The sequence below is a fragment of the Salmo salar genome, chromosome 15 (assembly GCF_965601325.2).
Source record: "Salmo salar chromosome 15, fSalSal1, whole genome shotgun sequence".
Taxonomy (NCBI): Eukaryota; Metazoa; Chordata; class Actinopteri; order Salmoniformes; family Salmonidae; genus Salmo; species Salmo salar.
The window spans coordinates 107,766,534-107,792,184 of record NC_138305.1 but is presented as its reverse complement, the minus strand read 5'-3'; the positions used below and the strand labels follow the sequence as shown (position 1 = coordinate 107,792,184).

Genomic DNA, 25,651 nt, shown 5'->3' with positions numbered 1-25,651 from the left:
ATAGAGACCTATGGTCCTTAGTCTTCCTTCCAAAACCCCTTTCTCTTCTCTCTGAATCTATGGTGTTATAACCAAGCTGTTTTTGTTTAGTCCACTAGGGATGGTATTTACTGTATAATGTTATTATGTATTGTATATTCTGTAATTGTTTAATTAGTTAGTAAATAAATAATTGAGGCAATTGGTGTATGGATGATTCATAGTAGAGGCTGGGTTCATTCAGATAACCAAGAATTTGACGTCGTTCAGATGAAACTGACGGAAGGTAATAATAAGAACTCATTAATAGAAGACTAAATGATCAGATATTAAAATATCAGTTATATTCAGAAAATTATGACCCTGTAAACCAACATTTTCCGTGGTGCCCCGACTTCCTAGTTAATTCAATTTACATGATTAATTTAATCACGTAATAATAATTACAGAGAATTGATTTGATAAAATAACAGTCTTCACATTTAATGATAAGTCAGAGACACGGCACTACCCGCTGCAGTTACATTTCTAATGTCTATTAATGGTGACAAAAATGTCCAATGTTGTAACAGTAAAAAAAAAAAAAAATCTAAAATGAATTTGCTAGCAGATAATTTTTCTAAAATCAAAACGTAGTCAGATAATACCCCTTAACAATGTAAATCAACATAAATGACAGTTTAATGTATTTTTATATTTTTACTACATTGAACAAATAAATAAATAAAGGCTTGTGTTATCTTTATGTCACTGGTGTTCCCTATATTTTAATGACAATTCAGGCTTTCCAAAAATGTAATATGACTAATTAATTTGCATATACAGTGCATTTGGAAAGTATTCAGACCCCTTGACTTTTTACATGTTTTGTTACATTTCAGACTTATTCTAAAATGGATTAAATCGTTTTTTCCCCGTCATCAATCTACACACAATACCCCATAATCACATAGTGAAAACAGGTTTTTAGATAAAATTTAAAAATGAGATATCACACTTACATAAGTATTCTGACGCTTTACTTTGTTGAAGCACATTTGGCAGCGATTACAGCCTTGAGTTTTCTTGGGTATGACGCTACAAGCTTGGCACACTTGTATTTGGGGAGTTTCTCCCTTACTGATGCTAGCATTGGATGAGCTCGTGGAAGCAGAACAACTTGTGTCGCCGACAGGTGCAGGTGTCGTACTGCTGGTAGTAGCAGTACTACCAGTAGAGCTGATATGTTTCTCTATGAACGCGGGCCTTACTTTTTTTTAACCATTTATACATTTTTGAGCAAATGGAATGAGCAGCAGCTACGTTTGGCTATATACAGACCGTTAGTGGAATTTCCGCGAGAGAGTAATGGTTAATGTGATTGGATGTTAATTATTTGACTAGGCTACCTGTTGTTTTTTCGCTGAACACCTAGATGGTTTCATTGTATTTGTGGCAGTGAAACGAGGCAACTCAGGTGAGAAAAAAAACTCACCCAAATGTATAGACCTGTTGGAAAATATAAATGGACTGTTTGAAAATGTGAATTAAAAAAAATATATAGTTGAAGTTGGAGGTTTACATACACGTAGTTTGGAGTTATTTAAACTTGTTTTTAAACCACTCCACAAATGTATTGTTAACAAACTATTGTTTTGGAAAGTCGGTTAGGACATCTACTTTATGCATGACATTTTCTTTTCCAACAATTGTTTACAGACAGATTATTTCACTTAGAATTCACTGTATCACAATTCCAGTGGGTCAGAAGTTTACATTCACTAAGTTGACTGTGCCTTTAAACAGCTTGGAAAATTCCAGAAAATGATGTCATGGCTTTAGAAGCTTCTGATAGGCTAATTGACATCATTTGAGTCAATTGGAATTGTACCTGTGGATGTATTTCAAGGCCTACCTTCAAACTCAGTGCCTCTTTGCTTGACATCATGGGAAAATGAAAAGAAATCAGGCAAGACCTCAGAAAAAAAATTGTAGACCTCCACAAGTCTGGTTCATCCTTGGGAGCAATTTCCAAATGCCTGAAGGTACCATGTTCATCTGTACAAACAATAGTACGCACATATAAACACCATAGGACCACACAGCCATCATACCACTCAGGAAGAAGACGCGTTCTGTCTCCTAGAGATGAATGTACTTTAACACAACGATGGCTGTTTTTTTTTCTCCCTTTACTATCACAAACAGAACCTTGTGAGATTCATCATCTTCCTCCAGCACCAATGTTCATGTCCCTGAAGTGGCAATTGCTTCAGCACTGTAAGCTTTCAGTCTTATCCTTTGTTTTGTGTTCACCACTGGTTTTACCTGTAACCGTAACAATTCAGTCTCTGGAATGATGTTGACCTGTGCTCAAGTGTCAAGTTTGAACACAATGTCAGTTCCATTAGTCTTGTAGGTAGCAGTCCAGTCCTCGTCTGGTCCTGCAAGCATGATTGTTCCCACAAAGAGGTCACCCAAAGCCCCCTCACTGTACAGTGTACTGTATTTTGTTGTCTTCGCTGCCTGCATTTGGTTATTCATGCCACAGTTGTGACATTCTTTTATATATGCTGGGCACTGGAGAGGTCTGTATTTTGTAGACTTGTTTACGTGCTGCTGTGCGGTTTGTTGCTAACCTTACTTTGCTACCTGCTAGCTTTATGGTTTTTAATTACCGTTTTATATTTTAAAAAATTCCCTCGCTTGACTTTTTTCATTTAACTTTTTCACCCCGGACGTGCAGTCGCTGTACTCATAATATACAGAAGAACGATCGCCTTACGTATGTATGTGGAGGATGAGGGCTGCAGTAGATATCTCAGATAGGGGGGAGTGAGGCATAAGAGGGTTTTATAAATAAGCAACAACTTGTGGGTCTTGTGACGGGTCTACAGAGATGACCAGTTTACAGAAGAGGAAAGAGTGCAGTGATGTGTCCTATAAGGAGCATTGGTAGAAAATCTTATGGCCGAATGGTAAAGAACATCTAGCCGCTCGAGAGCACGCTTACCTGCCGATCTATAAATTACGTCTCCATAATCTAGCATGGGTAGGATGGTCATCTGAATCAGGGTTAGTTTGGCAGCTGGGGTGAAAGAGGAGCGATTACAATAGAGGAAACCAAGTCTAGATATACCTTTAGCCTGCAGTTTTTATATGTGCTGAGAGAAGGTCTGTGTACCGTCTAGCCATACTCCCAAGTACTTGTATGAGGTGACTACCTCAAGCTCTAAACCGTCAGAGGTAGAAATCACACCTGTAGGGAGAGGGGCATTCTTCTTACCAAACCACATGACCTTTGTTTTGGAGGTGTTCAGAACAAGGTTAAGGGTAGAGAAAGCTTGTTGAACACTAAGATAGCTTTTTGTAGAACGTTTAACACAAAATCTGGGGAGGGGCCAGTTGAGTATAATACTGTATCATCTGCATATAAATGGATGAGAGAGCTTCCTACTGCCTGAGCTATGTTGTAAATTGAAAAGAGCTTGGGGCCTAGGATCAAACCTTGGGGTACACCCTTGGTGACAGGCGGTGGCTGAGACAGCAGATGTTCTGACTTTATACACTGCACTCTTTGAGAGAGGTAGTTAACAAACCAGGTCAAAGACTCCTCAGAGACACCAATACTCCTTAGTCGGCCCACAAGACTGGAATGGTCTAGACAATAAGCTCTGTGTCTGCTCAACACAAGCCAGTCATTTTTCATCCACTTTCTGGTTAAGAGGTTAGAGGGCTTTCTCTTTTTAACTAAATTCACATGGAAAAGTTTGGATGGATTTCCCTAAAACTGTCCTGAACAATTTACATGGTGTTTGAAAGTTCAAACAAAACCTTGTTGTTGTTGTTTCTTGTTTAATTACTAGATGTCATTAACATAACTCTCTTTCTCTCCATCTAGTTCTCTCTCTTCTCCCTATCTAAAATGACTAAACCCATTGAACTGTCTGCAGACTTTGGGATTAACATTTTCTCTCTTTCTTGTGCCTTGCCCTTGTCTGGGCACACACCTTATCTGTCATAAATACCTGTTGAACTCTGTGACAGCTAGACTAGGCTTACATAGTATCTGAGCGCCATTCTGTGTGAAAATGATGACCCAACAATGACCTATGAGTGACAGAAAGGCCCAGTACAGTCAAAAATGTGATTTTCCTGTGTTTTATATAAATATTTCCACACTATGAGGTTGGAGAATATTGTGAAAATTTGATAAGAGCTGTTTGAAAAAAACACCTGAAACTTCAGCCTGTAGTAGTTGGATGGAGTTTTAGCCTGACTGGTGACATCACCATGCGGTCAGTTAGTTAATAGACCAATAAGAGAGTTCCAAACCAAAAGTTTCCCCTTCCCACTCAAACAACTCCCAGAAAAGTCCTAGAAAAATTCTTGCTTCAGAAACTTTAGCTAAAAAGCAATTTTTGGATATTTCTTTTTACCATTTTAATTGAAAACAATCCCAGTAAGGTACTTAATTGTTACCCAGAAATGATTTGATGTTGAAACAAAAATGACTTTAATGGACCTTTAACAGAACAAATAAATATTTTCCACAGACTTATAAACTTTGACTGGGATTCAAACTGATTGAGCAGACGTTTGCAGAACATAAACATTAAAAGCTGCATTGTCGACAAACCCGCGATCAGATTGAATCCCGGCCTTAGAAATTGCTAAATGAATCACACACACTTCAACAACTGCAATGAATTCCTACGTCTCAGAGACATTTATTTCACAGATAAACAAACACTGAAATATAAATAAACAGTTCTCTTCAACAGGACATAGTGAACCAAGTCAGAAGGTTGGGAAAATAAATGAACACAACAGTCATACAGTTCGTTTACCACAGGCATACACAAGTCTGAAAAGAGACCATTATGACGCTACAATATGTCACTACCGGTAATACAAAGCTATTATAGCGTTTTGGCACAAGTTGAGTGCGTTCACCTTACATTTGAGTTTTATGGAAATACAGACAAATCTATCCGTTATTATTGATTGTAAAACAGAACGTGATGCAGTATCTCCATCTAAAGTAGATGATGCGAACATGGACCTTTATTTGTTTTGTTTGCAGGACACTGACCCCAGTTCAGATATAATGTTCACAGAGTGGTGTAATATGCAACGATATGATATAAGATATGATAGTCACTATTATGAAAGTCCATTGTCAGGTTGAGTCTGATGAATCTGAGCCAAAAGATAAGTTACCGTAGCAACAGCTCAAAGTGTCTTAATGCCGCCCAGGTATAAAACTAGCCTGAAATCAAGAACCTGTTTTGTGCCAACATTCCACTCCTTGTACTCGTCATTGCCAAAAATGTTGTTTGGTGTGGTAAGGAGTGGAATGTTAGCACAGACTGGAATTCTCCAGGTTAGTATAAAACCATAAAGGCTTAAGAAATATTTCCAGAAATACATGGGTCGGATAACACAAGGAACCAGGAGATACGGGTCGGATAACACAACGACCAGGAGATACGGGTCGGATAACACAACGACCAGGAGATATGGGTTGGTTAGCACAACGACCAGGAGATACGGGTTGGTTAACACAAGAACCAGGAGATACGGGTTGGTTAACACAAGAACCAGGAGATACGGGTTGGTTAACACAAGGACCAGGAAATATGGGTTGGTTAACACAAGAACCAGGAGTGAGAATATAGTGTTTTTTTATACTGGCAGAATTTTTTTTTCTTAAAAATAACATGTTAGCCTATTCACTTGCAAATAAATACATTCAGAAATGATATTACAGTAACATTTACACAGTTAAAATGTACAAATGATTTTGACCGACAGGAATAGATTAATTCTCTCATACTGCATTGTCCAGGCCTCTCACACACAGTTCTTTCTATCAAACCATATCTGCCAGTAAAGTCTGTGCAAAGATTTTCCTTAAAAAAAGTACATATATTCCCTACTCTGTCCTGGCAATGGGTTTGATAAGAAGAGATATAAAGAGATATGAAGTGAATGATAGGGTCTCTTCCAATATCCACACTCACATACCACTTAGTATGAAACAATGTTCTGGGGATGTATTCTGCTATTCTAGTGTGGCACAGCTCTAGTCTTTTCCGCCTCCCTCCACTTACTCCCTCCACTTCCTCCCTCCCTGCTCCTCTTCCCTCCTCCTCCCTGCTCCTGCTCCCTCCTCTTCCCTGCTCCTCCCTCCTCCCTGCTCCTGCCTCCTCTTCCCTGCTCCTCCTCCTCCCTCCACTTCCTCCCTCCTCCTCCCCTCCTCCTCCCTTCTCTTCCCTGCTCTTCCTCCCTTCTCTTCCCTCCTCCTCCCTCCTCCTCCTCCTCCTCCCTCCTCTTCCCTGCTCCTCCTCCTCCCTGCTCCTCCTCCCTTCTCTTCCCTGCTCCTCCTCCCTCCTTCTCCCTGCTCCTCCTCCCTCCTCTTCCATGCTCTTCCTCCCTCATCCTCTTCCCTGCTCCCCCTCCCTTCTCCTCCCTGCTCCTCTTCCATGCTCCTCCTCCCTCCTCCTCTTTCCTCCTCTTCCCCCCTCCTCCCTGCTCCTCGTCCCTCCTCTTCCTACACAGGCCCCATACGAAGATTGCCCTCCTCCCTGTTACTCCTCCTCCCTATTACTCCTCCTCCTTCCTACTCTCTCCCCCTACACAGGCCCCATACACAGCCTCCCCCTCCTCCTCTCTCCCCCTACACAGGCCCCATACACAGCCCCCCCTCCTCCTCTCTCCCCCTACACAGGTTCCATGCACAGCCTCCCCTCCTCCTCTCTCCCCTTAAACAGTCCCCCTACACAGCCTCTCCTCCTCTGTGTGGATGGCCTCCAGCTCCTCTGTGTGGATGGCCTCCAGCTCCTCTGTGTGGATGGCCTCCAGCTCCTCTGTGTGGATGGCCTCCAGCTCCTCTGTGTGGATGGCCAGCTCCTCTGTGTGGATGGCCTCCAGCTCCTCTGTGTGGATGGCCAGCTCCTCTGTGTGGATGGCCAGCTCCTCTGTGTGGATGGCCAGCTCCTCTGTGTGGATGGCCTGGGTGATGAGGTTAAGCTCTTCACACATGGTCTCATAGCGGTACTCCACACGAATGTCGGGGACGTTGGTGCGTCGGATGTCGTTGCCCTCCTGGCCCTCCTTGATGTAGTGAGGGCCCAGCCAGTAACTCTTCACCTGGGGAGAGAAAGGGGAGGGGCATGATGAAATGGAACTCCTCTGGAGACATTAACATGAGAAATGAAGAGTAAAACGTTTTTGGGGAAAAGGCCTAGGTACATGAAGAAGAAATAATTGAGTAAACTTTTTCACTCAGGCCCCTCTTGCAGCATTGGGGAACATCCCGTGCCCCCCCTCCCCCCCCTGCAAGCGCCACGTCTATACATTTTGTCTAATGTGTATTCATGTGATGAAATCTGAGTGACTCAAACATTACAACAAAATCTAAGGGCTAAAAAAACTAGCTAAAAAAAACATGAACTGACATGGGCTAGTTGATCTGGACATTTCTGGCAAGTTATAAATATCTCTAAGGTATGTAATGACTAACTTGACAAGAGGAAAACTGCTGATGCACTATCCAATTAAAAGTTGCACCTTCCTATTCTACTAAACTCAGCAAAAAAAGAAACGTCCCTTTTTCAGGACCCTGTCTTTCAAAGATAATTCATAAAAATCAAAATAACTTGACAGATCTTCATTGTAAAGGGTTTAAACACTGTTTCCTATGCTTGTTCAATGAACCATAACCAATTAATGAACATGCACCTGTGGAAGGGTTGTTAAGACACTGACAGCTTACAGACGGTAGGCAATTAAGGTCACAGTTATGAAAACTCAGGACACTAAAGAGGCCTTTCTACTGACTCTGAAAAACACCAAAGAAAGATGTCCAGGCTCCCTGCTCATCTGCGTGAATGTGCCTTAGTCATGCTGCAAGGAGGCATGAGGACTGCAGATGTGGCCAGGGCAATAAATTGCAATGTCCGTACTGTGAGACAGCGCTACAGGGAGACAGGACGGACAGCTGATCGTCCTCGCAGTGGCAGACAACGTGTAACAACACCTGCACAGGATCGGTACATCCGAACATCACACCTGTGGGACAGGTACAGGATGGCAACAACAACTGCCCGAGCTACACCAGGAACACACAATCCCTCCATCAGTTCTCAGACTATACACAATAAGCTGAGAGAGGCTGGACTGAGGGCTTGTAGGCCTGTTGTAAGGCAGGTCCTCACCAGACATCACCGCCAACAACGTCGCCTATGGGCACAAACCCACCTTCGCTGGAACAGACAGGACTGGCAAAAAGTGCTCTTCACTGACGAGTCGCGGTTTTGTCTCACCAGGGGTGATGGTCGGATTCGCATTTATCGTTGAAGGAGTGAGTGTTACACCGAGGCCTGTACTCTGGAGCGGGATCGATTTGGAGGTGGAGGGTCCGTCATGGTCTGGGGCGGTGTGTCACAGCATCATCGGACTGAGCTTGTTGTCATTGCAGGCAATCTCAATGCTGTGCGTTACAGGGAAGACATCCTCCTCCCTCATGTGGTACCCTTCCTGCAGGCTCATCCTGCTCATCATTCAGGCTCAATGCCACCAGCCATACTGCTCTTTCTGCACATGATTTCCTGCAAGACAGGAATGTCAGTGTTCTGCCATGGCCAGCGAGGAGCCCGGATCGCAATCCCATTGAGCACGTCTGGGACCTGTTGGATCGGAGGGTGAGGACTAGGGCCATTCTCCTCAGAAATGTCCGGGAAATTGCAGGTGCCTTGGTGGAAGAGTGGGGTAACATCTCACAGCAAGAACTGGCAAATCTGGTGCAGTCCATGAGGAGGAGATGCACTGCAGTACTTAATGCAGCTGGTGGCCACACCAGATACTGACTGTTACTTTTGATTTTGATCCCCCCTTTGTTCAGGTACACATTATTCCATTTCTGTTAGTCACATGTCTGTGGAACTTGTTCAGTTTATGTCTCAGTTGTTGAATCTTGTCATGTTCATACAAATATTTACACATGTTAAGTTTGCTGAAAATAAACGCAGTTGACAGTGAGAGGACATTTCTTTTTTTGCTGAGTTTATTACAACTTTCAAGAATATGTTGAAAGCCAGAATGAGTTCCTTAAAAATAATATATACTGCTCAAAAAAATAAAGGGGACACTTAAACAACACAATGTAACTCCAAGTCAATCACACTTCTGTGAAATCAAACTGTCCACTTAGGAAGCAACACTGATTTACAATAAATTTCACATGCTGTTGTGCAAATGGAATAGATAACAGATGGAAATTATAGGCAATTAGCAAGACACCCCCAATAAAGGAGTGGTTCTGCAGGTGGTAACCACACACCACTTCTCAGTTCCTATGCTTCCTGGCTGATGTTTTGGTCACTTTTGAATGCTGGCGGTGCTTTCACTCTAGTGGTAGCATGAGACAGAGTCTACAACCCACACAAGTGGCTCAGGTAGTGCAGCTCATCCAGGATGGCACATCAATGCGAGCTGTGGCAAGAAGGTTTGCTGTGTCTGTCAGCGTAGTGTCCAGAGCATGGAGGCGCTACCAGGAGACAGGCCAGTACATCAGGAGATGTGGAGGAGGCCGTAGGAGGGCAACAACCCAGCAGCAGGACCGCTACCTCCGCCTTTGTGCAAGGAGGAGCAGAAGATTTGAGATCATATTTAAGTAGGGGGTTTTTCCTTTTGGGTTTGTGGGTTGTTAATTTTGAGTAGTGTGTTTTCCTCTCTGCGTCACGTTTTGTTGTTTTTGTATTTCTAGTATTTGGTGTATTGCAACGTTTCACTATAAATAAAAAGATGTGGAACTACAACCATGCTGCGCGTTGGTCCGATCATTCTGACAGGCGTTACAGAACTACCCACCATGATTGGATCAAGCGGCGTGCCCAGGCAGAAATGGACACCTGGTTTCATAAGGAGTGGACGGAGAGGAGAAACTGGACTTGGGGCCAGGTAATCGAGCGATATCGGAGCCTACCGGGGAATTACGAGAGGGAGCCCCCCCAAAATAAATTTTGGGGGGGCACACGGGTAGTTTGGCTGGGCCAGGGGTGAGACCTGAGTCAACTCCCCATGCTTATTGTGGTGAGCATGTGCCTGCTTCTCGCACTCTCTCTCCAGTGCGCCTCCATAGCACAGTACGTCCTGTGCCTGCTCCTCACGCTCTCCCTCCAGTGCGCCTCCATCATCCAGTACGTCCTGTACCTGCTCCTCGCACTCTCCCTCCAGTGTGCATCCATAACCCAGTAAGGCCGGTGCCTGCTTTGAGCACTCGGTTCTCAGTGCGTCTCCCCAGTCCGGTGAGACCGGTTCCTGCTCCACGTACAAAGCCTCCAGTGATAATCGATGGTCCGACACCTGTAGAGATGATCCATGGCACTTAGCCTCTAGTGATGATCCATGGCCCGGAGCCTGTAGGGATATGCCATGGCACAAAGCCTGAAGAGGTAATCCATAGCCCGGAACCTGAAGAAATAATCCTTGGCAAAAAGCCTGGAGGGATTATAAATGGTCCAGAGCCTGTAGCGATAAACCATGGCACGAAGCCTGTAGGAATAATCCATGGCCCGGCACCTGTAGAGATAATCCATGGTAAGAAGCCTCCAGTGATGATCCTTGGCGTGGAACCTGTAGAGATGATCCATGGCATGGAGCCAGCAGCAACGGTCACTAGTACGGAACCTTTGATGACGCCTCTGCGGGCGGAACGGGGGTTACGCCCGGAGCCGGAGCCACCTCCGTTGCTGGAGGATCAGAGGGATAGGAAGGTTCTGGGTTTAGCACCAGAGCCACCATAGACTTTTGTCACCCTCCCTACCCTCCCCTTGGGTTTTTCCTTTTGGGTTTGTGGGTTGTTAATTTTGAGTAGTGTGTTTTCCTCTCTGCGTCACGTTTTGTTGTTTTTGTATTTCTAGTATTTGGTGTATTGCAACGTTTCACTATAAATAAAAAGATGTGGAACTACAACCATGCTGCGCGTTGGTCCGATCATTATGACAGGCGTTACAGGGTGGTGCATGGAATGATTGTTCTTCCTCTGTCAACCATGGTTACCTGCAAGGAAACATGTACCGTCATCATTGCTTTGCACAAAAAAGGGCTTCACAGGCAAGGATATTGCTGCCAGTAAGATTGCACCTAAATCAATCATTTATCATCATCAAGAACTTCAAGGAGAGCAGTTCAATTGTTGTGAAGAAGGCTTCAGGACACCCAGCAAGCACCAGGACCGTCTCCTAAAGTTGATTTAACTGCGGGATCGGGGCACCACCAGTACAGAGCTTGCTCAGGAATGGCAGCAGGCAGGTGTGTGCATCTGCACGCACAATGAGGCAAAGACTTTTGGAGGATGGCCTGGTGTCAAGAAGGGCAGCAAAGAAGCCACTTCTCTCCTGGAAAAACATCAGGGACAGACTGATATTCTGCAAAAGGTACAGGGATTGGACTGCTGAGGACTGGGGTAAAGTCATTTTCTCTGATGAATCCCCTTTCCGATTGTTTGTGGCATCCGGAAAAAAGATGGTCCGGAGAAGACAAGGTGAGCGCTACCATCAGTCCTGTGTCATGCCAACAGTAAAGCATCCTGAGACCATTCATGTGTGGAGTTGCTTCTCAGCCAAAGGAGTGGGCTCCCTCACAATTTTGCCTAAGAACACAGCCATGAATAAAGAATGGTACCAACACATCCTCCGAGAGCAACTTCTCTCAACCATCCAGGAACAGTTTGGTGACGAACAATGCCTTTTCCAGCATGATGGAGCACCTTGCCATAAGGCAAAAGTGATAACTAAGTGGCTCGGGGAACAAAACATCAATAATTTGGGTCCATGGCCAGGAAACTCCCCAGACCTTAATCCCATTGAGAACTTGTGGTCAATCCTCAAGGGGCGGGTGGACAAACAAAAACCCACAAATTCGGACAAACTCCAAGCATTGATTATGCAAGAATGGGCTGCCATCAGTCAGGATGTGGCCCAGAAGTTAATTGACAGCATGCCAGGGTGGATTGCAGAGGTCTTGAAAAAGAAGGGTCAACTGCAAAATTGACTCTTTGCATCAACTTCATGTAATTGTCCATAAAAGCCTTTGACACTTATGAAATGCTTGTAATTATACTTCAGTATTCCATAGTAACATCTGACAAAAATATCTAAAGAAACTGAGGCAGCAGGCTTGGTGAAAATTAACATTTGTGACATTCTCAAAGCTTTTGGCCACGACTGTATGTAAGCTTCCGACTTCAACTGTATATACAGCTCTGGATAAAATTAAGAGACCAAAATGATCAGTTTCTCTGGTTTTACTGTTTATAGGTGTGTGTTTTTTGGGGGGTAAAATAAACATTTCTGTTTTATTCTATTAACTACTGACAACATTTCTCCCAATTCCCAAATAACAATGTTGTCATTTAGAGCATTTATTTGCAGAAAATGACAACTGGTCAAAATAACAAAAAAAGATGCTGTGTTGTCAGACCTGGGATAATGCAAAGAAAATACATTCATATTCATTTTTAAACAACACAATACTAATGTTTTAACTCAGGAAGAGTTCAGAAATCAATATTTGGTGGAATAACCCTGATTTTTAATCACAGCTTTCATGCGTCTTGGCATGCTCTCCACCAGTCTTTCACATTGATGTTGGGTGACTTTATGCCACTCCTGGTGCAAAAATTCAAGCAGCTTGGCTTTGTTTGATGACTTGTGACCATCCATCTTCCTCTTGATCACATTCCCAGAGGTTTTTAATAGGTTTCAGGTCTGGAGATTGGGCTGGCCATGACAGGGTCTTGATCTGGTGGTCCTCCATCCACACCTTGATTGACCTGGCTGTGTTGCATGGAGTTTTGTCCTGGTGGAAAAACCAATCTTCAGAGTTGGGGAACATTGTCAGAGCAGAAGGAAGCAAGTTTTCTTCCAGGACAACCTTGTACGTGGCTTGATTCATGTGTCCTTCACAAAGACAAATTTGCCTGATTCCAGCCTTGCTAAAGCACCCCCAGATCATCACCGATCCTCCACCAAATTTCACTTGGGTGCGAGACCTGGAGAGGCCTACAAGCCACAGTGTCTAGCACCCACTGTGAAATTTGGTGGAGAATGAATTTATTCATACCATTTTATCCTTCCACGAGATATAGTCCTGACACAAATCTAGGGTTACTACCCAAGCCGGTACAGGGGATTTTCCAGTATCTTCAGTATATGTGTTATGCTTCTTAATAGGTTTTACTGTATGTGTGTGTCAGGGTCATTAGGCTAAGGGAAGTCATTACCCAGTCCCGGGAGGCCATTAGACCTGTGCTCGGAAGCCATTGACCAAACCTATGGGTACCAGTAGACATTCACCACATACTGTGTGTGTCCATATTCTTTTTTGTATCTGATAAGGGAATTATATGTTTAAAGGTAATGATTAAAGAATCCCACCCTGAAACGTAACTAATTAGTAATTAGTAGTTTAGTAGTTTATGTAGCATGTATAATGAATAATAATGAATAATTAAAGTACTAAACGTAAGTCCCATAAGGTTTAGTAGAGACCCGTGAGGAAGAGAAATGTATGTGTGTATGTGTGTGCCTATGAGAATACCGAGAACAATGAAGACTGTGTTTGGCTCGACCTGGCTAGAAACGAAACTTATGATAGGACAGGGAGTACTTCTCAAGGTTCCTCTAATCTCGGGGGAATGGAACGGCCAGCGCTGGGTAGTGATTAACAGTGGAGAGAACTCTGGGGAGGGATACATCCCACCTACTGTTTGTGTGTATGTATGTATGTGCGTAAGGAAGAAGCAAGTTATAACATGAATGTCTCTGTATTATGGACTTCAGAACGTTCTCGTGAATAAACTGTACAAACCTTTTGCATAAGCGGAGTCTTTGCCTAATTATTATTAACCCAGTGTCTTACAAACCTTGGGGATTAGTCAAAGCTTATTGATTGTTAGTTATTATCATTGGGATTGAACATTCTCGTGACAACATCATTGCTATGGTTATGCCACCAATATAATCTATGGTTGGAAATCTGGGCTATTAAGAGGAGGTGTAATCAGGTTAAGATGGACGTAAACGGAACCAAGGCAGAGAGATAATGGTGGCGGGAAGCCAAGGGGTATGGATCATTTACATAAAAAATAAATGGCTATGTCTGTGATGTAAGGATGAAACTGTATAAAAGGTGTTTGCCGAGACTAGGAAGACAGTTGCTCTGCAGACCAGCTTGCCTCTATTGCTTTTGTAATAAAGTCTATCTTGATTCCACAAACTCGGAGGTGCTTTGTTTTTTTGAGGGAAACTTAAGGACAATTTTCCACCACACTGGCTGGTCGTTCGTTCTATGCGTGCGGTTGCCAGAAACGCGACCCAGTTGTTTAGTCTTTTTGTTTGACCAAGCCGTTCATTCTAAATATTCTATTGCCATACAGACTGACAACGTTCATATCCCTTGCTTGCTAGCTAGCCAACTACGACTAATTTACAGTCACGTCAAACAGTGCCCCCAGGATAACAACAAAGTAGCTGCATTTTAATTTGTTTAAGCTGTTTTCTAGTGACATTTATTTGGATACATCCATAACAATGTAGGTAATGTAGAGAGAAGATATTGCTCTGAACAGCAGTGGTAAGTGTACCTTATGGGAGAATCCGCTCATCAGAACACTATTCCTGGCCAGCTCACACATGTCACAGGAGCTGAGCTTCCACACCTGAGCAGCGATGCTGTACTCCTCCATCAGGGGCTCCTGGAAAGGGACAGTATCGATACAAGACAATCATTTACAGACGTAGGGCTGGATTCAATCCGTATCGCAGAAGATCCACATTATAGCTCGGTTGAAATGTAAAGGCAATGTTCCTGCTTTCGCGGAGAATGCATTCCCGGTGAACACTTTTAAATGTTGACACGGATCGTCCGCAATTCTTTCACGATACGGATTGATTCCACCCTTTACTGTTATAGTATGTTACACATATCTAGGATTTTGTCTTTTGTGTGCACAGCAAGGGTTTTTATCCATTCATTGTGTTGTGTTAAGTAGTCATTACGTCACCGACCGTCATCTACACTTACTGTCTTTTGTATGTAGAGCACATGAAGAGTTTTATTCCAAAACGCTTTTTATCCATTTTCAGACATTTTGGTAAATGAGCATTTATTGGCTAAAGATGAGAAGAGATTAATGTTTTTTTTTTTTCACTCTTAATGATAGCATGGGGTTGTTCAATGACAGACATGTATTTGTTTAAAATCTATCACTTGATGGTTTCATTTCAGAGAGACAAATACAGTAACAATGTTAATTTGCAAAGATTCCATTCCAGATAAACAATGGATATCTAGCTAGCGTAAGATCTATGAATTCAAAACCAGAGAACAGTAATATTTTACACACTTGTGAAGGTACCCATAAGCAATAATTTCTGATGGAATAAAATTAAAAATAGAAAAATGTGTATATATCCTCTACAGGATTAGTGGGTCCACCTCGGGACGGTTGAGCTAACGTAGGCTAATGCGATTAGCATGAGGTTGTAAGTAACAATACAATTTTCTTCAATGCTGCAGACATTTTTTAGTACCCATCCCCAGATCTGTGCCTCGACACAATTCTGTCTCGGAGCTCTATGGACAATTCCTTTGACTCATGGCTTGGTTTTTACTCTGATGTGCACTGTCAACTTTGGGACCTTATACAGACAGGTGTGTGCCTTTCCAAATCATGTCCAATCAATTGAATTTACCACAGGTGGACTCCAATCAAGTTGTAGAAACATCTCAAGGATGAATAATGGAAACAGGATTAACCTGAGCTCAATTTCGAGTCTCATAGCAAAGAGTCTGAATACTTATGTAAATAAGGTATCTGTTTTTATTTTTCAATACATTTGGAACAATTTCTAAAAACCTGTTTTCACTTTGTCATTATGATCTATTGTGTGTAGATTGCTGAGGATTTTTTATTTATTTAATCGATTTTAGAATAAGGCTGTAACGTAACAAAATGTGGAAAAAGTCAAGTGGTCTGAATACTTTCCGAAGGCACTGTATACTGCACTTCCCTAAACACTATAGTGCATTATTTTCCGACCAAAGCCCTATGCCATTTAGGATGCAGGCATAATGTTGTGTGGAGCACTCCGTCATTTGCAGTCGAGTCAAATCACCAACCTTAGTGAAGTGGAACTGTAGAGGGTCGTCAGTGGACAGTGACACCATGAGTCCTCTGGACAGATATTCAGGCAGGGGGTTACGGTGGTAGCTGAGGAACAGGCTGTTGTTGCTGAGAGGAGACATGGCGATGCCGATCTGAGCCAGGTAGTACAGGTACTGCAGCACAGGGGCCTGAAGGAGAGAAGAGAGGGGAGGAGATGGGTTGTGTTATATGTTCTGTTGTGGTCCGTAATCCCTTGTGACTGAAAACATTGTTGATACAGAAGAACAACAATTAGGCTTAGATTGTTCACAAGATCATACTAGAGCCCTCAAACTCAACTCTGGACCTCGAAGCCAGTTCCACTGCATTTTTTCATTGTTCCCTACAAATTATTTTATTATTTTATTTTTTATTTCACCTTTATTTAGCCAGGTAGGCTAGTTGAGAACACGTTCTCATTTACAACTGCGACCTGGCCAAGACAAAGCAAAGCAGTGCGACAGAAAACAACAATACAGAGTTACACATGGAATAAACAAGCGTACAGTCAATAACACAATAGAAAAAAAAAAAAAGTCTATATACAGTGTGTGCAAATGGCATGAGGAGATAAGGCAATAAATAGGCCATAGTAGCAAAGTAATTACAGTTTAGCAAATTAACACTGGAGTGGTAGATGAGCAGATGATGATGTGCAAGTAGAAATACTGGTGTGCAAAAGAGCAGCAAAGTAAATAAAACAATATGGGGATGAGGTAGGTAGATTGGGTGGGCTATTTACAGATGGGCTATGTACAGCTGCAGCGATCGGTTAGATAGCTGATGTTTAAAGTTAGTGAGGGAGATATAGGTCTCCAACTTCAGCGATTTTTGCAATTCATTCCAGTCATTGACAGCAGAGAACTGGAAGGAAGGCGGCCAAAGCAGGTGTTGGCTTTGGGGGTGACCAGTGAGATATACCTGCTGGAGCGCGTGCTACGGGTGGCTGTTGTTATCGTGACCAGTGAGCTGAGATAAGGCGGAGCTTTACCTAGCATAGACTTATAGATGACCTGGAGCCAGTGGGTCTGGCAACGAATATGTAGTGAGGGCCAGCCAACTAGAGCACACAGGTCGCAGTGGTGGGTGGTATAAGGGGCTTTGGTGACAAAACGAATGGCACTGTGATAGACTGCATCCAGTTTGCTGAGTAGAGTATTGGAAGCTATTTTGTAAATGACATCGCCGAAGTCGAGGATCGGTAGGATAGTCAGTTTTACGAGGGTATGTTTGGCGGCATGAGTGAAAGAGGCTTTGTTGCGAAATAGGAAGCCAATTCTAGATTTAATTTTGGATTGGAGATGTTTAATATGAGTCTGGAAGGAGAGTTGGAAGGAGAGTTTACAGTCTAGCCAGACACCTAGGTATTTGTAGTTGTCCACATATTCAGAACCGTCCAGAGTAGTGATGCTAGTCGGGTGGGCAGGTGCAGGCAGCGAACAGTTGAAAAGCATGCATTTGGTTTTACTAGCGTTTAAGAGCAGTTGGAGGCCACGGAAGGCGTGTTGTATGGCATTGAAGCTCGTTTGGAGGTTAGTTAACACAGTGTCCAAAGAAGGGCCAGATGTATACAGAATGGTGTCGTCTGCGTAGAGGTGGATCAGGGAATCACCCGCAGCAAGAGTGACATCGTTGATATATACAGAGAAAAGAGTCTGCCCGAGAATTGAACCCTGTGGCACACCCATAGAGACTTCCAGAGGTCCGGACAACAGGCCCTCCAATTTGACACACTGAACTCTGTCTGAGAAGTAGTTGGTGAACCAGGCGAGGCAATCATTTGAGAAACCAAGGCTGTTGAGTCTGCCGATAAGAATACGGTGATTGACAGAGTCGAAAGCCTTGGCCAGGTCGATGAAGACGGCTGCACAGTATTGTCTTTTATCGATGGCGGTTATGATATCGTTCAGTACCTTGAGCGTGGCTGAGGTGCACCCATGACCAGCTCGGAAACCGGATTGCACAGCGGAGAAGGTACGGTGGGATTCGAAATGGTCAGTGATCTGTTTAGTAACTTGGCTTTCGAAGACCTTAGAAAGGCAGGGCAGGATGGGTATAAGTCTCATTTAGGAACTCATTTAGACCTGGGACACCAGGCGTGTGCAATTAATTATCAGGTAGAACAGAAAACCAGCAGGACCTCGTAAGGTAAGAGTTGATTAGCACTGTACTAGAGTGTAGATGACTGAGGCCTCCGGACCTCATAGGGTAAGAGTTGATTAGCACTGTACTAGAGTGTAGATGACTGAGGCCTCCGGACCTCATAGGGTAAGAGTTGATTAGCACTGTACTGGAGTGTAGATGACTGAGGCCTCCGGACCTCATAGGGTAAGAGTTGATTAGCACTGTACTGGAGTGTAGATGACTGAGGCCTCTGGACCTCATAGGGTAAGAGTTGATTAGCACTGTACTGGAGTGTAGATGACTGAGGCCTTGTCCTCGTTGTAGTGTGTGAAATAGAGAGACCATCCAGTCAGTACCTTTCTAAGCAGTAGTTCACGGGAGATGTCCAGAGCAACTTAGTGAGTCAGTGAGAGGGAGAGAGAACCATACGGTACCTTCCTCAGCAGCAGTCCATGGTAGTTGTTCAACTCAACACCAGTGTCTATTGTTTAGAGAGTAGGTGGGAGATGGTAGGTGGTCGGTGGTAGGTTCTAGGTGCTAGGTGCTAAGGGATTTGGGGTTGAAGAGGAGTGTACAGTACCTTCCTCAGGAGCAGTCCATGTTCTCTGTATTAGTGTCTGATAGAGAGACTGGTATGAGTGAGCGTGAGGACCAGTGTGACCAGGTGCTGGTGTGACTGTGAGAGGGCTGTCCAACCAGTGCCTACCTTCCAGAGCAGCAGTCCATGGGAGATGTTCTCTGACACAATGAAACCTAGGGTGTAGGGGATAGTAGTTAGAGCTAGGTGCTAGGAGTTAGGGGCTAGTAGTTAGGGGCTCGGTTCTAGTAGTTAGGTGCTAGGAGTTAGGGGCTAGTAGTTAGGGGCTAGGTGCTAGGAGTTAGGGGCTAGTAGTTAGGGGCTAGGTGCTAGTAGTTAGGGGCTAGTAGTTAGGGGCTAGTAGTTAGGGGCTAGGAGTTAGGGGCTAGTAGTTAGGGGCTAGTAGTTAGGGGCTAGGTGCTAGTAGTTAGGGGCTAGTAGTTAGGGGATAGTAGTTAGAGCTAGGTGCTAGGAGTTAGGGGCTAGTAGTTAGGGGCTCGGTTCTAGTAGTTAGGTGCTAGGAGTTAGGGGCTAGTAGTTAGGGGCTAGTAGTTAGGGGCTAGTAGTTAGGGGCTAGGTGCTAGTAGTTAGGGGCTAGTAGTTAGTGGCTAGTAGTTAGGGGCTAGTAGTTAGGGGCTAGGTGCTAGTAGTTAGGGGCTAGTAGTTAGGGGCTAGTAGTTAGGTGCTAGTAGTTAGGGGCTAGTAGTTAGGGGCTAGTAGTTAGGTGCTAGTAGTTAGGGGCTAGGTGCTAGGAGTTAGGGGCTAGGGGGTAAGAGTTAGGGGCGAGGGGATAAGAGTTGGGGGCTAGGTGCTAAGGTGTACAGTACCTTCCTGAGCAGCAGTCCATGGGAGATGTTCTCTGACAGCATGAAACCTGACACCAGGTGATGGATAGGCCCCGCCTCCCCACAGTGAGGACGCAGCACCAAGGTGTTGAAACCTCTCTGCCTATAATACACATAGAGATATCATTGATTGATCGATAGATTGATCGATGGATTGATTTATTGATTGGTTGTACACACAGTCACAGAGGTACGATGTGGATGAGATTCAACCATATATACTGTAACTCAACTACACAGACAGAGAAAGAGAGAGGGTCTGTATAAGACTTTAGCAACACAGTATAAATCCCCCAAGAGTCAATGTCCATGTCCAAACGGAAATCTAATTAGATTATTATTAAATTTTTTTACCAAAATCCATCTTTTTAAGCTACAGATATCTGCTTTTTACATGGGCTGTGTCTCAATCCACCACATTCGCCAGTGGCCCTTCCGCATCAACAGCGGTGTTTGTCAGACCAGGAGACATCCCAAACATCTGTCTTCTCACAAAAAAATGTATGCAGGGTTCAAACGGTTTGGGCCACAAACCAATATGACAATGATTTTTATTTATTTTACCTTTATTTAACTAGGCAAGTCAGTTAAGAACACATTTTTATTTACAATGACTGCCTACAACGGCCAAACCCGGACGACGCTGGGCCAATTGTGCGCCGCCCTATGGGACACCCAATCACGGCCGGTTGTGATACAGCCTGGATTCGAATCAGGGTGTACGTATTGACGCCTAAAGCACTGAGATGCAGTGCCTTAGACCGCTGCGCCACTCAGGATTCGCGGCCACAGTTTATGGAAGATGCCAAAACAGCTGTTTCTGAATAATAAACAATGCCATGCTGGTGGGTGGGTGGTAACCTTCAAATAAAACCCAGCCCTGAACCGAAACATAGGCTGTAAAGCGTTAGTATGCCATATTATAGGAAAAGACACCGCATTCACAAGGATTTGTACGAAGTGGGCAATTCGGATTTGTCACTTCTACTAAGGTGTTCTACTAAACTAACATATGGAATTGTTTTAAGATGGCCATACCATGATTTACAATTTTAGGACCCCTGTAGGTATATAAAAATATATAGAATTTTTGATCAAACATTGAATAAGGTCTTACTGCTATTAGCCCATAGAAACACATTGAATAATACAGTTATACATGGAATAACAGATAGTCAAAAAATACATCTAAGGAAAGTATGTTTTGAAGTGTCTGTCCTATATCTGAGAGATATAAGAAACCTTGTAAATGATTACTATTATTTTACCGTGGAATGACCCTTATACCTTTTTCGTGGAATGACCCTTATACCTTTTCATGGAATGATCCTCATACCTTTATCGTGGAATGACCCTTATACCTTTATCGTGGAATGACCCTTATACCTTTTTCGTGGTATGACCCTTATACCATTACCGCGGAATGACCCTTATACCTTTATCGTTGAATAACCCTTATACCTTTTAGCGTGGCATGGCCCTTACTGTTCCTAGGCCGTCATTGAAAATAAGAATTTGTTCTTAACTGACTTGCCTTGTTAAATAAAGGTTACATTTAAAATAAAATAAAAAATAAAACATCTGCCATAGAAAGAGTTAGAAAATCTATGTATTCCATTTTGACTTCAGGTTGTAACACAACAAAATGTGGAATAAGTCAAGGGGTTTGAATACTTTCTGAAGGCACTGTAAGTTGCTGTGCAACACCATGGGTAAACTCTGGTCATCGCCTTTCGAAAAAGTGGATTTCTACTGGTGTGGGCGTTTAAATACATGTAATTTTTGTCCTCGAAACATTTAATTGAAATACTGTAGAATTCTATTCATTCCTATGGAGGACTGCTTCTTCTGGGGAGTGCCAATATGGCCGACCGGTAGCTATCTAAGCCTCTCATTGGCCAATACATAGCATCAGCAATCTAGGGTTTTTATACATCCGTGGTTATAACTAACCGGATTCAGTTTATCAACCAGCTGATTATTAGAAATATGTACACCACTAGATTAGGGTTGGACTGAAATACCTACAGGAGAGGTGGCTCTCCACAAGAGCCCTGATCTAGCTAATTTTCCCACACATAGCCAAGCGTTTACAGTGATAAGATAACACGTCAATGTAATGACAGAATCGGTGTAAATGGTATAGTGTCATGTAGTCCCGTACCTGCGCAGGTGGTTGAGCACGGCCATGTTAGCGTACATATAGTACAGGTAGTAGGCATAAGGAGGGTTGTCTTCCACAGTCCAGTTGGCTGGCAGAGGACTCTCCATGTTGAAGCAGTGTTGTTCTGGTTTAGACTCATCGTCCACACTGTCGAGGCCCACCACCTGAACACATACAGACATGCACTGTCATGGTCATCATCGTGGTTCTGTGTGGCTCAGATGGTATCATGAGGATTGTGTGTTTGATTTCCACTTTGGCCACCTGTACGAAAATGTATCCATGCACTACTGTACGTTACTTTGGATAAAAACATCTGCTATGGCATATTTTTTTATATTTTTTTATTAAACCTTTATTTAACTAGGCAAGTCAGTTAAGAACAAATTCTTATTTTCCAATGACGGCCTACCCCAGCCAAACACTCCAATAACACAGACGACGCTGGGCCAATTTTGCGCCGCCCTATGGGTTGTAATACAGCCCGGGATTCGAACCAGGGTCTGTGGTGATGCCTCTAGCACTGAGATGCAGTGCCTTAGACCACTGCGCCACTCGGGAGCCCTATATTCTTCTATATCATCATCAAATACAGGGTCCTCTGAACCACTGAACCTTGTTGTTTACTCACGTGTTGTAGGAAGAGGTGCAGCTCACGGTGGCTGGCGGGGTCGATGGTGACCTCGAACAGAGGCATGAAGATGTTATCCAGCAGCTCCTGGAAGTTACACAGCTGCTTCTTGGTGTGGTACACATCACTGTGGAGAGAGAGACAAAAGTCTCACAAAGAGAGAGGCAGGAAGTGAAGTAGGGGAAAACCAAGTTCTCCTTGAATAGAAGTTAGTTGTACTCACAATACAGTTCTCCTTGAATAGAGGTTAGTTGTACTCACAAGACAGAGTTCTCCTTGAATAGAGGTTAGCTGTACTCACAAGACAGTTCTCCTTGATAGAGGTTAGTTGTACTCACAAGACAGTTTTCTCCTTGAATAGAGGTTAGTTGTACTCACAAGACAGTTTTCTCCTTGAATAGAAGTTAGTTGTACTCACAAGACAGACTTCTCCTTGAATAGAGGAATAGTTGTACTCACAAGACAGAGTTCTCCTTGAGTAGAGGTTAGTTGTACTCACAAGACAGACTTCTCCTTGAATAGAGGAATAGTTGTACTCACAAGACAGTTTTCTCCTTGATAGAGGTTAGTTGTACTCACAAGACAGTTTTCTCCTTGAATAGAGGTTAGTTGTACTCACAAGACAGTGTTCTCCTTGAATAGAGATTAGTTGTACTCACAAGACAGAGTTCTCCTTGAATAGAAGTTAGTTGTACTCACAAGAGTCGTGGGACCTGCACCAGCCAGCGTACGTTGTTAGAGTAGACTTGGTGTTTGACGGCCCACTGGGCCAGCTTGTCCCATTCGCCTCTGGAGCGGCCGCAGATGGACAGACGCAGCTCCACGTTCTGGTATTTACTCTCCTCCAGGTCAGCCATCACCTCCTGAGGAGCAGAGACACACACCGGTCAGCAGGGGGCGCCAAGTACTACACAACTTTACTAGAATACAGTACAACACTCAGCTATATAGACAACTGCTGGAACTAGGACTAAGAATTCAAACACTTGTCCTTATTGGACAAGTAGAGTATTTACTATATTGATGATGCACTCATTCAGCAGGCACCTTGATGATGTGTCCAAAGTATTTCCCCTGTACGTGGTTGTCTGTCTTGATGAAGATCTCTCTCAGGATGGACTCCCCAATGGGGTTGTATTTGGCGTTGAACTTGTCAAAACGATGGAAAGTGTTGCGGTCCTGTGATGAGAAAGGGGGACAGTAAGACTCAATCAATGTTAAGATTGCAAGTCAGCTAGTCGTCTGTCTTCAAAGTGCGGTGGTGATGCACAAGTTCAACGAAAAAGCTCTCAGAAATAGAACGACTGTTCATCCATATTTCTTCGCAAAACTCTCAGACAGAGCTAAGAATGTAAGGACTGACCATCCATGATATCAACATTATAGTTTTAACCATGTTATGAGGCTATACAGGACTGACCATCCATGATATCAACATTATAGTTTTAACCATGTTATGAGGCTATACAGGACTGACCATCCCTGATATCAACATTATAGTTTTAACCATGTTATGAGGCTATACAGGACTGACCATCCATGATATCAACATTATAGATTTAACCATGTTATGAGGCTATACAGGACTGACCATCCATGATATCAACATTATAGTTTTAACCATGTTATGAGGCTATACAGGACTGACCATCCATGATATCAACATTATAGTTTTAACCATGTTATGAGGCTATACAGGACTGACCATCCATGATATCAACATTATAGTTTTAACCATGTTATGAGGCTATACAGGACTGACCATCCATGATATCAACATTATAGTTTTAACCATGTTATGAGGCTATACAGGACTGACCATCCATGATATCAACATTATAGTTTTAACCATGTTATGAGGCTATACAGGACTGACCATCCATGATATCAACATTATAGTTATAACCATGTTATGAGGCTATACAGGACTGACCATCCATGATATCAACATTATAGTTATAACCATGTTATGAGGCTATACAGGACTGACCATCCATGATATCAACATTATAGTTTTAACCATGTTATGAGGCTATACAGGACTGACCATCCATGATATCAACATTATAGTTTTAACCATGTTTTGAGGCTATACAGGACTGACCATCCATGATATCAACATTATAGTTTTAACCATGTTATGAGGCTATACAGGACTGACCATCCATGATATCAACATTATAGTTATAACCATGTTATGAGGCTATACAGGACTGACCATCCATGATATCAACATTATAGTTTTAACCATGTTATGAGGCTATACAGGACTGACCATCCATGATATCAACATTATAGTTTTAACCATGTTATGAGGCTATACAGGACTGACCATCCATGATATCAACATTATAGTTTTAACCATGTTATGAGGCTATACAGGACTGACCATCCATGATATCAACATTATAGTTTTAACCATGTTATGAGGCTATACAGGACTGACCATCCATGATATCAACATTATAGTTTTAACCATGTTATGAGGCTATACAGGACTGACCATCCATGATATCAACATTATAGTTTTAACCATGTTATCAGGCTATACAGGACTGACCATCCATGATATCAACATTATAGTTATAACCATGTTATGAGGCTATACAGGACTGACCATCCATTATATCAACATTATAGTTTTAACCATGTTATGAGGCTATACAGGACTGACCATCCATGATATCAACATTATAGTTTTAACCATGTTATGAGGCTATACAGGACTGACCATCCATGATATCAACATTATAGTTATAACCATGTTATGAGGCTATACAGGACTGACCATCCATGATATCAACATTATAGTTTTAACCATGTTATGAGGCTATCCAGGACTGACCATCCATGATATCAACATTATAGTTTTAACCATGTTATGAGGCTATACAGGACTGACCATCCATGATATCAACATTATAGTTTTAACCATGTTATGAGGCTATACAGGACTGACCATCCATGATATCAACATTATAGTTTAACCATGTTTTGAGGCTATACAGGACTGACCATCCATGATATCAACATTATAGTTTTAACCATGTTATGAGGCTATACAGGACTGACCATCCATGATATCAACATTATAGTTATAACCATGTTATGAGGCTATACAGGACTGACCATCCAT

General features: G+C 43.0%; 1 protein-coding gene across 2 annotated transcripts in view; it reads right to left on the bottom strand.

Annotated features, from left to right (window-relative positions):
* Window positions 1-4,659: 4,659 nt before the first annotated feature.
* Window positions 4,660-25,651, bottom strand: part of LOC106572896 (AMP deaminase 2) — a 102,266-nt gene continuing 81,274 nt past the window's right edge. Inside the window, exons 11-19 of one of the 2 annotated variants that reach the window (XR_006759363.2) lie at window positions 23,563-23,694; window positions 23,215-23,378; window positions 22,516-22,642; window positions 21,885-22,048; window positions 19,703-19,823; window positions 19,005-19,051; window positions 16,150-16,323; window positions 14,612-14,722; window positions 6,978-7,113 (exon numbers count right to left, since the gene is read on the bottom strand). Coding sequence is in view for 1 of the 2 variants with exons in the window: in XM_014147478.3 (XP_014002953.2) it covers window positions 6,727-7,113; window positions 14,612-14,722; window positions 16,150-16,323; window positions 19,703-19,823; window positions 21,885-22,048; window positions 22,516-22,642; window positions 23,215-23,378; window positions 23,563-23,694 (1,380 nt within the window). In the remaining variant the exon portion in view is untranslated. Of the gene's footprint in view, window positions 7,114-14,611; window positions 14,723-16,149; window positions 16,324-19,004; window positions 19,052-19,702; window positions 19,824-21,884; window positions 22,049-22,515; window positions 22,643-23,214; window positions 23,379-23,562; window positions 23,695-25,651 lie in introns of both variants that reach the window. The other variant, XM_014147478.3, reaches the window with a different exon arrangement.